This window comes from Rosa chinensis, chromosome 6, assembly GCF_002994745.2.
Source record: "Rosa chinensis cultivar Old Blush chromosome 6, RchiOBHm-V2, whole genome shotgun sequence".
Taxonomy (NCBI): Eukaryota; Viridiplantae; Streptophyta; class Magnoliopsida; order Rosales; family Rosaceae; genus Rosa; species Rosa chinensis.
Genome location: NC_037093.1, coordinates 27,188,075 through 27,203,537, shown reverse-complemented (window position 1 = coordinate 27,203,537; position 15,463 = coordinate 27,188,075). Strand labels below are relative to the sequence as shown.

Sequence of the window (15,463 nt, the reverse complement as noted above, 5' to 3'; positions counted from 1 at the left end):
TGGTTGTGATCTATTGCGTTCACTGAATCGATACTGATTGTTGTAGACTAAGCAGAGCAATCCCTGGGAAGTTGGGAGAAAGCACAAGGTTTGCTAAAGCGTGACTTTAGCTTTGCTGGGTTGCGAGTGCATTACCCCTGCTTCCCTGGTTTGCAACTAGGTTGCAAGTAGGTTTGCTCCGAAGAAGCTTTGATAATCTGTTTGATAGATTGAAGAATTTTTTCTCTTTGTTCCGTCTTAACCTCTATATATAGGCTGCTCGCTGCAGATTCACTTTCCAAATAGGAATGCAATACTATATTTTAGGCCATAGTTATTGGCCTTTGAATCGAATCAAAACACTTAATAGTTATGATATTATTGTAGGCGATAAGAGATTAAGTCTGTCGTAGCAATCTTCTTGGCAAGGTTAATTACCTTCTGGAGTCTTGCACGTAATCTTCTTGGATGCGGTAGGATATGCACGTATCTTATATTGATATATATCTTCGCGAGGACTCTATAGCCATACAAAGATAATTGCAACTTACTCAAACTACTCCACTTCCATGAAACCTTAATTGCACACCATTGGTAGCGAAGGATGACAGCCCACCATGCAAAAGAGTCTATCCATGTATGTATTATTAATTGATCCACATGCTCCATGTTTAATTGCATGAGCAACCACGATTCATGATTCCTTCCTCAATTAGTCCACAGTAGGACCTAACATGCATGGGCAACTATATATACATATAATAATAAGACTATATTTTCCTTGATGGTTGCAATCAAGAAGATTGCATGCTCCTATATATGTCATTGCACATTAATTGCATGGGAATATATGAATATTTGCATGGGCCACATGATTGCTCTCTTTGCACAATCTTGGTAATCAACCCAATAAACCACCATTAATTGCCAAATATATGATAATTAATAGTAAATTGATAAATATCCAGTTTTGCTTCAAAATTGTTTGGCCTCCAAGTAGGTTTTATTTAGCCTCTAAACAATATTTTCCGAACTTGTTGAACATATATAACTTGAGCCACGGATATTGGCCCGATTTCTTCGAGTCCCCCTCGTCGGGAAAAAATGTTAATTTTTGGTTCAAACAATAGAGTTTTGAACAAATGTGATAATGATCTGAATTATATAACACTCACAAACTCGTCTATTAACGTAAGCTAAGCAACAAAGCAATTAATCAACAAGCACACATGCTTCAGAAATAAACTTGTTTTTTTCCTTCACTGAATATCATATATTTTGCGAGTTTGATGCATGCATTCATTAAATAGTAATAGCAAGCTTAATAGTTTGAACTGGTTCCGGAGATACTCCAGCAGTAGATGGTGTTTGTTGACCTCCAAATACAGAATCAAGATCTCTATGGTTTGTATAGCTGAACGGACTTTCCGGCCAGTTGCTAGTCTGTGATGCATCCAGTCCATGATGGCCAACACCAGTAAATTTTTTCGACTGTTGACTACTTCTAGAAGTATAATAGCTGGCATCTCTATCATCAAAAGTTTCAAATATGGCACGAATCCTTCTCCAGGTAGAAGCTGTTGAATCAGGGGGCATCAAGACATGCTTATGCTTGTAAAGGAAGGAAGTAAAAAATATGATGAGAGCGAATACACAAGCAACCCCGGCAATAAGGAATAGTCCCCAAAAGCTATCAAGGCCAAGACTGTTGCCAGAGATATTGCCGGAACTTGAGTCTTGACAATTTCTTTCTTTCTCAATCCAATTGGCCTCAATCTTTAGAATACTCTTTCCTTCGGTCACATTTAGGATTGCGCTTGACATATCAGCTACAAGAGATGAACCTTTAGGGAACACCTGCAAAGTCACATTAAAAAATTAAAAGGATTACACAAACGATTGACACTATAAGATTCTACTACTAGGACTTTTAAACCTTGCATAACGATAACGATAACATAAACAGTACGAGGAGAGAAAATTCTTACGAAGGCCACTACTAGAGAAAACCCATTCAGAGACAAATTTATTTTGTCTCTAATAGTTGAGAATTCGTCCCCCAAAAAAATTTGAGACGGAACCGTTTTGTGGCTAAAGTCGTCTCCTAAAGCTCGTCCCAAATCATTTAAGGCAACGACCGATAAATTCCGTCTCCTAATGTATTTGGAGAAGAAATAAAAATTGTCCCCTATTCAATGAAATTTCATCCCCCATTCTCATTTGAGCATTGTGAGAATGGAGGGAAAATAAAATAAATTGGCGCCAATTAGAGGAATAGGGGACGAACTCACTCCGTCTCCTTTTATTTTCAAAATTTAATTTTTTTTTTCAAATTTAATGACGCAAATTAGACAAATAGGGGACGAAACTCACTCCGTCTCCTTTTCTTCAAATTAAAAAAAAAAAAATTCAAATTTAATGGCGCCAATCAGACAAATTGGGGACGAAACACACTCCGTCTCCTTTTAATTTTTTTATTTTATATTTTAAATTTAATGGTGCCAGTCAGACTAATTGGGGACGAAACTCACTTCGTCTCCTTTTATTCTCAAATTTTAAATTATTTTTAAATTTAATTTTTATTTTTAATAAATTATTGAATAATATTAGACAACAAATCTAATGGTTGTCGCTGATTATATAAATAGAATTTGTTTTTACCAAAAATTTGAATTTATTATGGATAATAGTAATAAACAGAGCCTAACATCAACTCTTTTTTCAAATCCAACAAACATTAACAAATTGAGCACTTTCATAATATGCTTCACAAGTCTTCAACTATAAATAATATCAGTAACAAATTATGATCAATAATGCAGATGGCTTTTGATGGAGAACCAGAGGCATATGGACTATCCTTGAACATGTGTCTGATCAGTATACCTACACCAAAAGCCTTAATCATAAAATACCGCTGACTCCAAGAAAATTCATGAAACTGAGGAAATGAAAATATATGTTGGACTTTGATAAAGGAATATTGAAAGGAGTAAACAAGATTTCATAAGGAAACATCAAAGAAAGCAATCATAATGTTGTACAGAAATGGATTCATAATGAGCATAAAACATTATTTAATAAGTGCAAAATATCAAATTGAACAAAAGTTAGTTTTTAGTACCAAAACCGCACACTGAATGCTTACCAACTAATTAAAGCAAAAATACACATAAGATATCAATGGTTTAACTTGAGTTAGACAATTAAAGACAAGCAAACAAACATGAGATAAAGCATGTGATCAGACCTACAGGCCCAAATAAGAAAGGGTACCTTAACTGTAAGGGGATCAAGGTAGGATCCTACCACATAATTAACCTTCATGCTCCTAGCCACATATCGATCCAACTGCATAATGTAACGAAAATCGAACACCAAAAGTTAATATCAAGAATGAAAATCCATAAGTAAGCCAAATAAAATTATCTTTATAGTAAATATCAAGAGTGGAAATCAATACTAACTTGAAATTTAAACCATGTAAAAAAAAATGTAGAATTCCCAGAGCATCAGACATTGAATAATCTAGTTCTATAAAAGTGGATATTTAGTAAGAAACAGAGACAATAAGTAAATAATAAACAAAAACACATTCGATTTTCTTGATCCATTCGATTTTCTTGTGGGAATACATCATTCAAAATATCAAACACATCATCATTTGGTCCACGCTCCTCTTGACTGACATCCATTTGCGGTGCCTTTGTTTCTCCATGTTCAGTCCATGTCTCATAAGTCACTGCCATCCCATTCTTAGCTAAATGGTATCTTATAACTAAAAGAGAATGTGGTTCATAATTCTGACACTTAACACAAGGACATAATGTCTCATTATTTGCATCCAAATGATGTTATGCAACATTAATGAAAGACTGAATACCATCCTTGTATTCTTGGCTGAGTTAGTTTTTAGAATGAATCCACTCTCTATTCATTTTGGATCCCCTGACATTTACAAACAAAGATTACCCTATGAATGGGCACTAAAAAATAACAATAACAAAGAAAAGTAAGACTTGGTCTGTTTTAGAGTTTTATTCATGTAATATTTGGTTAGATTTATAGTTTTATTAAGTAAAGCAAACACCTCAAGTATTAAAGCATAACATCAAGGGTATCAACAAAGTTCAATAATTATTTGCTATGAATTTTATATGTAATGAAAAAGATTCACATACCTCTAACTCCCAATCTCTAGTCAAGCTCACCTCACCTCATGTGTTGGATAGAAAACAGGAGCCTTTTCAAGAGTGTCTATTACTGCACCCTCAGGATGCCACCTTTCTGTTACCTATTCCAAAAATGCAATCACAAACACCAAGTGAAAGAGTGAACTTGACATGGCAATGCTTTTAGAAAATCAAAGACGAAAAAAAAAGGTTGAAACTAGCACCTAATAATCATACAATTCAAAGAGAAGAGAGGCAACTGGGTGAATTAAAATCAACCTTTACACAATAACCGGATTCTGGACATCCACGAGTAACACCTTTCGGGAGGCGGGGTTCCTAAAAATAAAAGGTTAATCAACTTCCAACCAGAAATGAAACATAAACAACTGCAGTAAACTTCCAGCAATCCTACAATTGTTCCCAGCAAAGAGAAGAGAAGCATCTGAGTGAATGAAAATCAACCTTTAAACAATAAGGCAAGTTATTGAAGCGGGTTCCTAAAAAGAAAAAGTATTAACAACATCCAACCAGAGACGAAACATAAACAACTGCAGTAAATTTCCAGTAATCCTACAATTGCCTCAGTGAAAGAAAATGGAAATGTTGAAACCAGTACCTAATAATTATACAATTCAAAGGTGAGTGAATGGAAATCAACCTTTACACAATAACTGGATTCAGGGCTTCCACGAGTAACACCATTGGGGCACGTTTTCGGTGGGGGTTCCTAAAACGAAATAGTATTAACAACTTCCAACCAGAAATGAAACACAAACAACTGCAGTAACTTTCCGGTAATCCTACAATTGCTTTGAGCTTCTTTTTTTCTTTGGACAAACAATATCAACATAGTACACCCTTCATCTATTCTAAAGGGGTAGAGATACTATTAAGCCCAGAGGACATATTCTGGTCCTCAACATATTGGCCACAGAAAGTGGTAAAACATATATAAGAATAATTATTACCCAAAAAACACACATATGACAACAAATATATAGAGGTTCTTCATTTCTGATAATATTCTTGCTATTAGCTACTGTTCTTGGTACTCTCATACAAGATATGATTGTTGTGTTTATATTATTAGCCCAATTGATGATGAAACATATACAAAGCTCTTAGTCAGCAACATCGTTTGCAGATGCATAACCAAGTTGAAATTTGAGTTCAAGGTAATTTCATGCTTAAAATAATTACATATATATGACAACCCAGAGGTTTAATCGAAAATTAAATCAAAGCTTGAATGAAACAAAGCTTTAAATCAATGAAAAACTGAGCGAGAGAGAGAGAGAGCGAACCTGAAGACGGAAACGGAAAACGAATATGAGAATATTCGGGAAGAGAACAAACTTGAAGCAGAAAAGAAGAAGCTTTAAAGTGAGAGGAAGAGAGATTGGTTTGCGAGGAATTATGGGTCTGCAACTTTGTGTTGGGAGAGGAGAAAACCCGAACAGAGATGAAGGCCAAGCTGCTGCACCCTAAACCCACGAACAGAGGGACTAGAGTTGTGGAGAAGGAATTGGAGGCACCTGCTGCACCCTAAACCCACGAACAGAGGGACTAGAGTCGTGGAGAAGGAATTGGAGGCACCTGCTGCACCCTAAAGGCCTAAACCCACGAACAGAGGAGGCTAGAGTCGTGGAGAAGGAATTGGAGGCTAGGTAATAGACTATACGGCAAAGACTATAAAATAATGGGAAAAGGAAAAAAAGGAAAAAAGATTCGTATAAAAAAAATCAACAAATTGGAGGCACTTAATTTACAACATATATAGAAATTTACTATTTATTTTTTAATATGAAATTATATTTAATATAAAATGTTTTCCGAATTGAAAAAACACAAACATCATTATATTCAATATAAAATGCTCTCCTAATTGAAAGAAATCCTCCCCAAAGCAAACCTGGGTGAAGAGAAATCCTCTCAAAGTGAATCCCCTAAATATAAATCTGTGTGAGGACAAATCTCTCATTTCCTCAAAGCGAATATGGGTAGAAGTATTTCCTTCAAGGGAAATCCGAGTGAAGAGTGGAATCCAGATGAGGGGAAATCTTCTCAAACCGGATTTAATTAGGTGGGGGAGCATTCCCTTCCCTTCAAGGGAAATCCAAGTGAGGAGTGGAATTCAGGTGAGGGGAAATCTTCTCAAACCGAATTTAGGTGAGGAGTATTCCCTTCAAAGGAAATCCAAGTGAGGAGTGGAATTCAGGTGAGGGGAAATCTTCTCAAACCGAATTTAGGTGAGGAGTATTCCCTTCAAAGGAAATCCAAGTGAGGAGTGGAATCCAGGTGAGGAGAAATCTTCTCAAAGTGTATCTAGGCGAGGAGTATTTCTTTAAGGGAAATCCGAGTGAGGAGTGGAATCCACGTGAGGAAAAATTCTCTCAAGACGAATCTGAGTGAGGATAATTCATGATGGAGCAATTTTAGCAAAAGAAAAAAAAGTTGATGAAGCCATGTTTCAAAAAGTAACTCATTGTAGTTCAAAAACTTATTGGAACCACCTATAATCTCTTTTTGGACATAAATGAAGATGACATTCATATTTTTTTATATGTAAATCTAATAAGCTGACATTCATATTTTTTTATATGTAAATTTAATAAGCTGACATTCATATCACTAATGATCATTGAAGAACTCGATCACGCTTGTTGAGGTCGTATTATCTAGAAACTCAAATCTTCGTTGCGCATTGGCTAAATTAAATGTCCAAGTAAATTTTAATTAAAGATAAATTATATATGATAAATATAAGAGCTAAAGTCATTTTTCTACCCTTAACTTTATACCTAAAATCATTTGAGCCCCTGAACTTCTAATATGAACGCTTGTGCTTTGATTAATTATATTGGAGAGTATAAGGGCATATGTGATTAAATTAGAAGTTTGGGAACATAAATGATTTTAGATGTAAAGTTCATGGTGGTAAAATGACTTTAGCTCTAAATATAATATTATAAAAATAAAAAAATACCATACATATGATTATCATAAATTTTGTTTACGTAAATACCCCTTATACATATACTATATGAACCACATTAATTTAGAAGGGTAAATAAGTAAAATTAGAGATTAGAGATAATAAGAAATTAAAATAAATTTTTTTTAAATATGATCTTCTATTCCTCTCGTAGGGTTTTTTCCTCTTCTTTTGGATTCTAAAGCCGAGAGCTTCTTCTTGGTCAATAATATCATAGATTTTTATATGTAAATCTAATAAGCTGACATTCATATCACTAATGATTGAAGAACTCGATCACTCTTGTTGAGGTCAGACAATCTAGAAATTCAAATCTTCATTGCGCGCGCATTGGCTAAATTAAATGTCTGAGTAAATTTTAATTAAAGATAAATCATATATGATAAATATAATTATGAAAGAATAAAGTGTAGGGTGAAAACATGATATAGTGTAGGGTGAAAACATCACACGGCTCTCAACGAATGTAAACAAAGACATAACATAAATTTTTTATTCAAACATCACACGGTCTCCTACTTATAACCTCTTTGCTAAATCCCGCCAAAGGTCTCCTACCTTAAAAAGTCTCCTACTTATTAACAATGCTAAATCCCGCCAAAGTTCTCCTACCTTAAAAGGTCTCCTACTCATTAACTCTATTCTAAATCCCGCCAAAGGTCTCCTACTTATTGATTCTTTGCTAAATCCCGCCAAAAGAAAACGTAAGTAAGACAAAAATTCTTTTATTAACTATTGCTAAACCAGCCAAAAAACACTTTAGTAAAACAAAAATATTGCCAATAGAATTGGGGGCAAAAAATTTCGCCCCTATTTCTTTTCGTCTAAATTTTAAAAGTCATCATAATTCTCCGCTTAAATGTTTACCAATTATTTACAAAATAGAAAAAAATATAGGAGACCAAATTCAATCTCATCCCCAATTAAATTTTGGGACAAATATTTTTCGTCCCCTATTGAAATTTATTTGTCTCTAACAGCGTTGAATGAACAATTCGGAAGATCAAAACTTTTAGAGACAAAATTAAAAAATTTGTCCCTAATTATGTGTTTGGGGGACAAAAAATTGGTCCGTCCCAAAAGATTTTGTCTCTAAATGGGTTTTCTCTAGTAGTGGGCAAACCCATTAGTTTTGGAGATAGGTCCAACCATGATGTATTTGGAACAGTATTTTGCAATAAAAACCTCCAAGCCTAGGGTATTACCAACAAAAGCAGCAATACCACCCTTCGCAGTACCTTTTGTGAGTTCTTTATCACCATCTTCCACCAAATTAATTTCCTTGAGCCTGGTATTATTAAAACCCATTCCAATCAAGATCTCACGAACAAAAGAATTCTTGCTGTATCCGACAATATCGCCATTCCTTAAAAGATCATTTAACTCAGAAACAGTGGGCTGGAGTTGTTGGACTGTTAATAGGGATGATAGATTAGCTGTGTAGCTTTGTGTCACTATGAGCATAACAAATACCCAAACAATCATCACAAATCTAGCCGAGTTGCTGACCACTCTCTCCCCTGTAACCAAAAATTGTTAAAATTCAATCAATATATGCAGAAGTTTGAAGGAACGAAAAAAAAAATTATGAATTCAAATCCAGTTGAATTTCAGATTCGCAATTAGCTAGAGAGAAGTCACGGATAATTACTATGTGAAAAAACCATGGTTGAGAAAGAAAACCAAAAGCTTGTTCCAACTTGGTGTGAAGGAGGACCCCGAAAATCTTTGTTAATTCGATGTTCCAACACCCAAACAACAAAAGCAATACAGATGAAGAAACACAAAGTTGTCAACCAAAGGCCCCATGTCAAAGGCTTCATGAAGATCCATGCATTTTTGCTTTTGTTGTCTCTGATTGGCACAACCATTCCTACATTAGATTCAGTGTATGGCATTGTAAAGTCAACATACAAGGATCTGTTTGTTCTAATTGTTGTATCTCCAACAACAGCATCAAATTTCTGTCAAATTAAACAAAAGAAATTAATTGAATTCTCTCTTTCAAAATAATTGAAACTCCATAGTCTTGGATAAAAACTTAAGCCAAGAAATACTTCATAGACCAAATCATCATAAGTCCCAGCCATCGAGCCACTAGAATTTTCATAAGGAATGAACTCATGAGGAAGATGATATGGTAATAATTTCACTGCAGCATGGAAAACATCAATACAGAACCCTGTGACAGCCGTTGTATTAGTGTAAGGATCTTTCGTGATCTTAACAAACTCAGTGAAACCATCCTTGAGAGGAACTCCTATTCTCAACTTCTTTCTATTAGTTGGGATTTCCCATCCTTTAGGAACAGAGAAAGAATCACCTGGCCATTTAATGGTTCCAAAAATGCACTTGGAATTAGTACAGGTTTTGCTTGTGTTTGTTGAAACCATTCCTTTTTCTGGAGTCCACAATGCAATGTCCTTGGTCGTAGCACCAATTACATTAATTATCTTATAAGTTGATGACTGAAGCTCCCCTTCTACGACATTGAAATCTCCAGCTAAACCTTCAAATTTAGTACCAGACAGGGCTCGAACAAGTTTTTGACCATACTGAGATACCTTAAGGGCATCAAGATTTGTTGCCTTGAAGAAATCACTCGCATTTGGATATTCAATGCTTGTATGTCCAACTTGTTCGACTGCCATAGCTAGTGCAAAGATAGCATCATGAGCTTGATATCCATAAACATCCAACTTAACCTTAGTTAATTTTGGATAGTCTTGTTGGAATTTCATTTCCCACCGCCTTCTAAAGTCTCTTCTTTGGTGCTCTTTGAATCTCTGTTTGTATACCTAATACACCTTCCATGGAATTTAGGTCTGAATAACTCATCGAATTTAAACGATTATATATCCCACCAGTTGTGATCCAAACATAACCTGCACTCATCATTCCAATCTTTTTTGCCTTGGCAAATAACTTAGAGCACATATCAAGATTCATATGAACAATGAAGACTCTAGTTTGCCTCGTCATTAACTTGTAAAGCTCAATTTGAATTTGATCATCAGTGGCTATATGAGAAACTACACTTCTGTAGGGAACATGAGCGTCAACTGCTTGCAAGGCATCGATTAGAAACGGTATGATTCCCTCCCCATAAGAAGTGTCTTCATAGATGGGAACAACTTGTCTCCATCCAAAGTTCTGTACAATATCACTTATGGCTTTCACTTGGATTGAATCATTTTGTGTAAGTCGGAAAAAGAAAGAGCTCCCAAGTGAAGTAAGACAAGGACTTGATGCAGAAAAAGTCAAAATGGGCACTTGAGCTTGGTCTCCCATATTAACAACAAACTTTGCCTCCATTGATGTTCCAGGCCCTATGATTGCTTGGACTTCTGCATTGTTTATCAGATCTACAGCTGTGTATTGATTAAAAATATATTATTTGATAGATACTATTAAGAGAAAAATTTGTGTACAACAAGAGAGAGAGAGAGATCTACAGATGTATTGATGAAAAGGAGAACATATTATATGATAGCTTCTATTACGACAAACATTTGTGTACAACGAGAGAGAGAGAGAGAGATCACCAACGCCAAAACTGTAGTCAATTATCTATCCATTTATATTATTGAATACGAAGATCCTAAACTGAAACATGTTATCCCTTAAACTGCAAAACCCAATGTGTTCTGGAAACAATTAAGAGCAAGATCAACAACATGAAATCACTAGATATGTAGAAGATTGTATTTTAAAGATGGCACGTCTAAGAAAACAAAAGTGGGAGACAAACCACCAGAATACTACAGCAGTACTTTAAGAAGGAAAAAAACGATCGAGATCAAACAAAAATATCAAAAAATTAGGAGGAAAAAAAGCCCATATCCAACAAAAATAAATAATTGGGTAGGTTCTAAACTCAATTGTTTCGTGAATCAGTATACTTTAAAATAATAGCATTTTGCTTAAAATTGTGAAACCCTTTTAGCTCTAGGGAGAGCATTTAGTAATTAATTTACTTTTTCTTTGAAAAGAGACAAATTTTATTGATCAGAAGAATGATTCAATAAAGGTGGACAAGTGGTCCACAAGCAACAACAAAAAGGGCGGAAGCTCAAAAGAAGATACCATATATATTTAAATGATGTAGACAAATCACCTAAAGAAACTAAGCCTCAACTACAACTGCCTTCCGGTCAAGCAAAAAAAAAAAAAAAATGAAGAACACATACGTACGGATGATTTCCCTTGAAAAATAACTGAAAAGGAACCATGATTTCCTTTTCAATCTTAACTAAAACACCATATTGAAGTGAACAACATGCAGATTAATTTGATAACTAAATAAACAGTCTAAACCTTTAGAAAAAAAAAAAAAAACAGTCTAAATTGCATAAATATAACACAAGTACGTTTTACATTTACACACTACAAAAACATTATAATATCATATAATTAAACAAGATATATTGAATCAATTGATAATTGACCAAAAGAGAACTTCTTTATGCCTTCCAAATAAATTCATAGCACATCGACAAAAAAAAAGAAAAAAAAAAGATAAAGTAGCATATGCCTCATATCTAATTATGTTCAAGATTTTGACATTATCTATTAGGTTTTTAGACTAAATTTTTTAGGATGATATTCATTAGAAATTCGTAGGCAGCCTCCAGTGAGCGAAGGCAGAGAAAGGAGTATCAATAGGAAGGACTAGTAGTTTAGTACATATTCTTTTAGGAATTCTAATGACTTTTTGCAGAGAAATACCATAGACCGATAGCTAGTTGGTTAGGAAATTTAATAACTTTTCTTTTTTTAAATTTATTTGCATTAAAAAAAAAACAAGATGATCCATGTAAATCCAATAAACTGACATATTAATCTCAAAGAGTTTAATGAGCTATGTACATTCATCTGAATTAACTGGGATTAGTAGGTTTAGTTAAGTGCACATCATTTATGTTAATAAAAGTACTAGGGCTACAGCAAATGGAATCTATGTACAAACTTTACCTTGAAAACGGATGAACATTTCTCCATTGACGTAGAGCAACCATATACTTATTAAATATGTAAGAAAAATATCTCAATTGAAATAGCTAGCTACGAGCATATAAGGTTGAAAGTCAGATAAGGAGAGAGATCGAACCTGCTGCAGCTGCACCAACAACAGTTCCTTTGGAGTTTCTTGGGAGCAAAACCAACCTAGTCTTGTAGTGAGGATTGGCTGCATAGAAGTCTGAGAGGGCCAGCTTCATGCAACTCAAATAAACGTTCCCACTTTTTCCACTCCCTGAATTAAAGTTAAGAAGAACACCCACATTCACTTGAATAGTTGTGTTCTGTGCACTCAAGGTCATGAAAATCCATGAAAATAGAATGAAGAAAAATATAAAAGGGACAAGGGTGGTATTGATATTTGTCTGGTTCTTCATGAGCATAGGAGATTAATCTTCCGAGCAGCAACTGTACTTTCATTTAAACGGTTGAACTCTATTTATATAAGAAGTGGAAACAGGAATCGAAAGTCCTGGGAAATTAAAGAATGTCTTTTACCGCTATATATCAAGTAGCACCTAATCCATACAGCATAAACATACTAAAAGAATCATACACACTCTTATTTATTTTAATGTGATCAAATTAGCACAAGAAACAGTGTGGCAATGACTAAAAGCAGAACCGTCTAACAGGAGTCTCCGGTCTTTCTTTTTTAATTTTTGGTCTGAAGACTCAAGTCTTTCTAGCTATGAGTTCTAGTAACTTGCATGATATAGAATTATAAACTTGTCTTTTCCCCTTATTTGATTCTACTAGTCTTTTTCTTGTAAACTGAGCGAACTTCCAACTTTCTGACATTTCATCTGCCGGTGGCTTGACCAAGACCAAACAACTTCTGCTTATAAAATGAACCTGTACCATACAACTTGTACTTATAAAACGAACCTGGATCATGTTAATCTCAAAGCCATTCTCTATTCCACATCAACTTTTCGGAACAATTTTGTTAGTCTACACTGACATATCTATCTAATATATAAAATGGTAAGAATCTTCTTAATTATATCATGTGTAAGAAATTAGTTTTCATCTGAAAAATAAACTTATAATCGTATGAAGATGGTGGAATTCCAAAGTCCTAGAGGAAAGAATCCGTCAAATAACGGTACATTTGAAAGCACCCAATAACAGTTTTTAATATTGACAAAGACAGAAGCTCTTACTTGGGTAACTTAGTCCTTAAAGTGAAAAAACAAGTGCAACCAACAAATCTAAACTACTTGAGGAGACGCGGGTCTAATAATTTAATTGACATTAAGAAGAATAACAAGAATGCTCAACCTAAACAAGAATCACCTATTTAGTAGGAGAAAGGGTTGAATGTGTTTGCCGTTTTAATCTGGAAACGACGAGGATGCCCCCAGCGGATTGTTACTTTGTCAGTCCAAAACATAATTTTTACCCTACTATAAAAATATATCTAACTTTAAGGAAAATATTGTATATGAAATTACTGGAATTAAAAAAAAAAATCTATAGAATTTAAAAATCTAGATGTATTTAATATAGGCTTTTAGCGAAAGTCGACTTTTTCTCTCTGCTAGAGTTTCTCTCTAGCGGGGAAACTTATCAAGCTCTGAATTGTGGTGGCGGCTGAGGAGGCTATTGTGCATCTTGTTGGGGCGAGGATGCAATCCAGGACCTTTTTTTCTATGTCTGTGGCCAGTTGCTTTATGAGAAACGGGTATTGCTTCAATCGTTTTCGGCGGCAATTTCCGGCATCTGGGGCTTGAAAGACCGTGTTCTGATCCCTGAAGAGGAAGGAGGGATTTTCATATTCCAATTCAAGGAGTAGGAGACGAAGGACCACGTCCTAAATGGTGGACCTTGGTTCTTTAACAACTTCATGCTTCTCTTGGCGGACTATGATAAAATCCAGGATCTGGGAGAAATTTCACTGAATTCTATGGAGGTTTGGGTGGCCGTGAAGGGGTTGCGCATGGCCATGCCTTAACCCTAATTGGGAACATCTTGGGCCTCTTGTATGACACGATCATGTTGCTTTGTAGAGGAAGGATCATGTGCAGAGGATTCGTGTTGTGCACGACATATGCCACCGTATGTGGGCTCAACGTACGTACTCGTTTTTGGCAGAGGTGGCGGTGGAATTGGAGCTAAGAGAAATGTCATGGCATTTGTCGAGGTTGTGGTTTCTTTGATCATGGCCTTGGTAGATGCGATGGGGCATTGACGGTGTTGATGGCATTAGGGAAAACTGATGCCACGTTAGATGTAGAGCTAGTGGTGGCTGAGGTTGTCGAAGACTGATCGCCGTGCTAGTCTGAGGTGCTTCCGGCGATCGGTCTGGGCCTGGGCTGGACAGACGGGGCTGTGGGTTCGACACCTGGGCGTTGGTCAGTGGTAGGGCTGAAGGAGGCAACTGTTCCCTATTTTTCGGTGGGAAACCCTAATTTAAAATTAGGGCTTCCTATTGGGCCGGGGGATAGTGGACCTGGGTCTGGGATGGAGTTGGTTGTGGGTCCGGCTGAGGGGCTTGTGGAGCTTGGGCCTGTTGTAACTGAATCTGCTGAGCTGGAGACTAGGCTAGATGGGACCTCTCACGATGTTGTGCATGGGCCTGAGGCTACTAATTACCCAAAGTGTTGAGGTGGTACCATGGAGGGAGTATGAGAAGCGGTTGAAGCCTAGCTTGGCGGTGATACCTCCCGAATTTCATCTAGGAGAACTGGTGGATGTCTCGGTTACTTTTTGGAAGACTTTGAAAAAGAGGGGTCGCCCTAGGGGTCACATGAACAAGCCCAAGGTTCATGATTGAAAATTGGAAAGCTGAAGGACCATCCTGAGACCGAGGTTGTTAGATGCTGAAGCCTCTAAAGCATGTACTAGCTGCTCCAACTCCGAAGGGAAGGAGAAAGCACTTGTTCAGAGTGAAACAAAAACAAGACATTCTGGACTCAAGCCTTTGCAGTAAGGGTAACTTCTATATGCTTTTTAAAGACGTTTCTAGTTGATATTTGTACCATAATTGCATGCCTGGCAGATTAGAGAAGATGAATATCTTTTTCTTAGAGGGCAAGATTATTTGGGTAGTTTTAGGCTTGTTGTTCAGCGAGTGTCCCTTTTTATTTTAATGACTTTAGTTGTGGCTTATATAGGTTATCCGGTTTATCTTGTGTCACGCCCCTGATTTTTCACACAAATAAAAATCGATATGTAATCTCATAATTATACATGTATGATCGTTCAGCCATCAATACAAAATACATGGAAACATCTTCCCTTTAACCAAAGTACATATTGATACTCTAAAACCCACTATGTCAATATTGAC

The 15,463-nt window shown here is 35.8% G+C and overlaps 2 protein-coding genes across 2 annotated transcripts; both read right to left on the bottom strand.

Moving 5' to 3' along the window:
* Positions 1-1,096: 1,096 nt before the first annotated feature.
* Positions 1,097-5,694, bottom strand: LOC112173366 (glutamate receptor 2.8). The gene is made up of 5 exons (XM_040509704.1): positions 5,511-5,694; positions 4,813-4,881; positions 4,431-4,490; positions 3,256-3,330; positions 1,097-1,836 (listed from the first exon to the last, which is right to left on the bottom strand). Exons 4-5 carry the CDS (start codon positions 3,304-3,306, stop codon positions 1,282-1,284), a joined length of 606 nt encoding a protein of 201 aa, XP_040365638.1. The 5' UTR covers positions 3,307-3,330; positions 4,431-4,490; positions 4,813-4,881; positions 5,511-5,694; the 3' UTR covers positions 1,097-1,281.
* Positions 5,695-8,256: 2,562 nt separating this feature from the next.
* LOC112171148 (glutamate receptor 2.2) lies at positions 8,257-10,464 on the bottom strand. The gene is made up of 4 exons (XM_024308375.1): positions 9,948-10,464; positions 9,207-9,802; positions 8,921-9,113; positions 8,257-8,669 (listed from the first exon to the last, which is right to left on the bottom strand). Exons 1-4 carry the CDS (start codon positions 10,462-10,464, stop codon positions 8,257-8,259), a joined length of 1,719 nt encoding a protein of 572 aa, XP_024164143.1.
* Between the last annotated feature and the right edge of the window lie 4,999 nt (positions 10,465-15,463).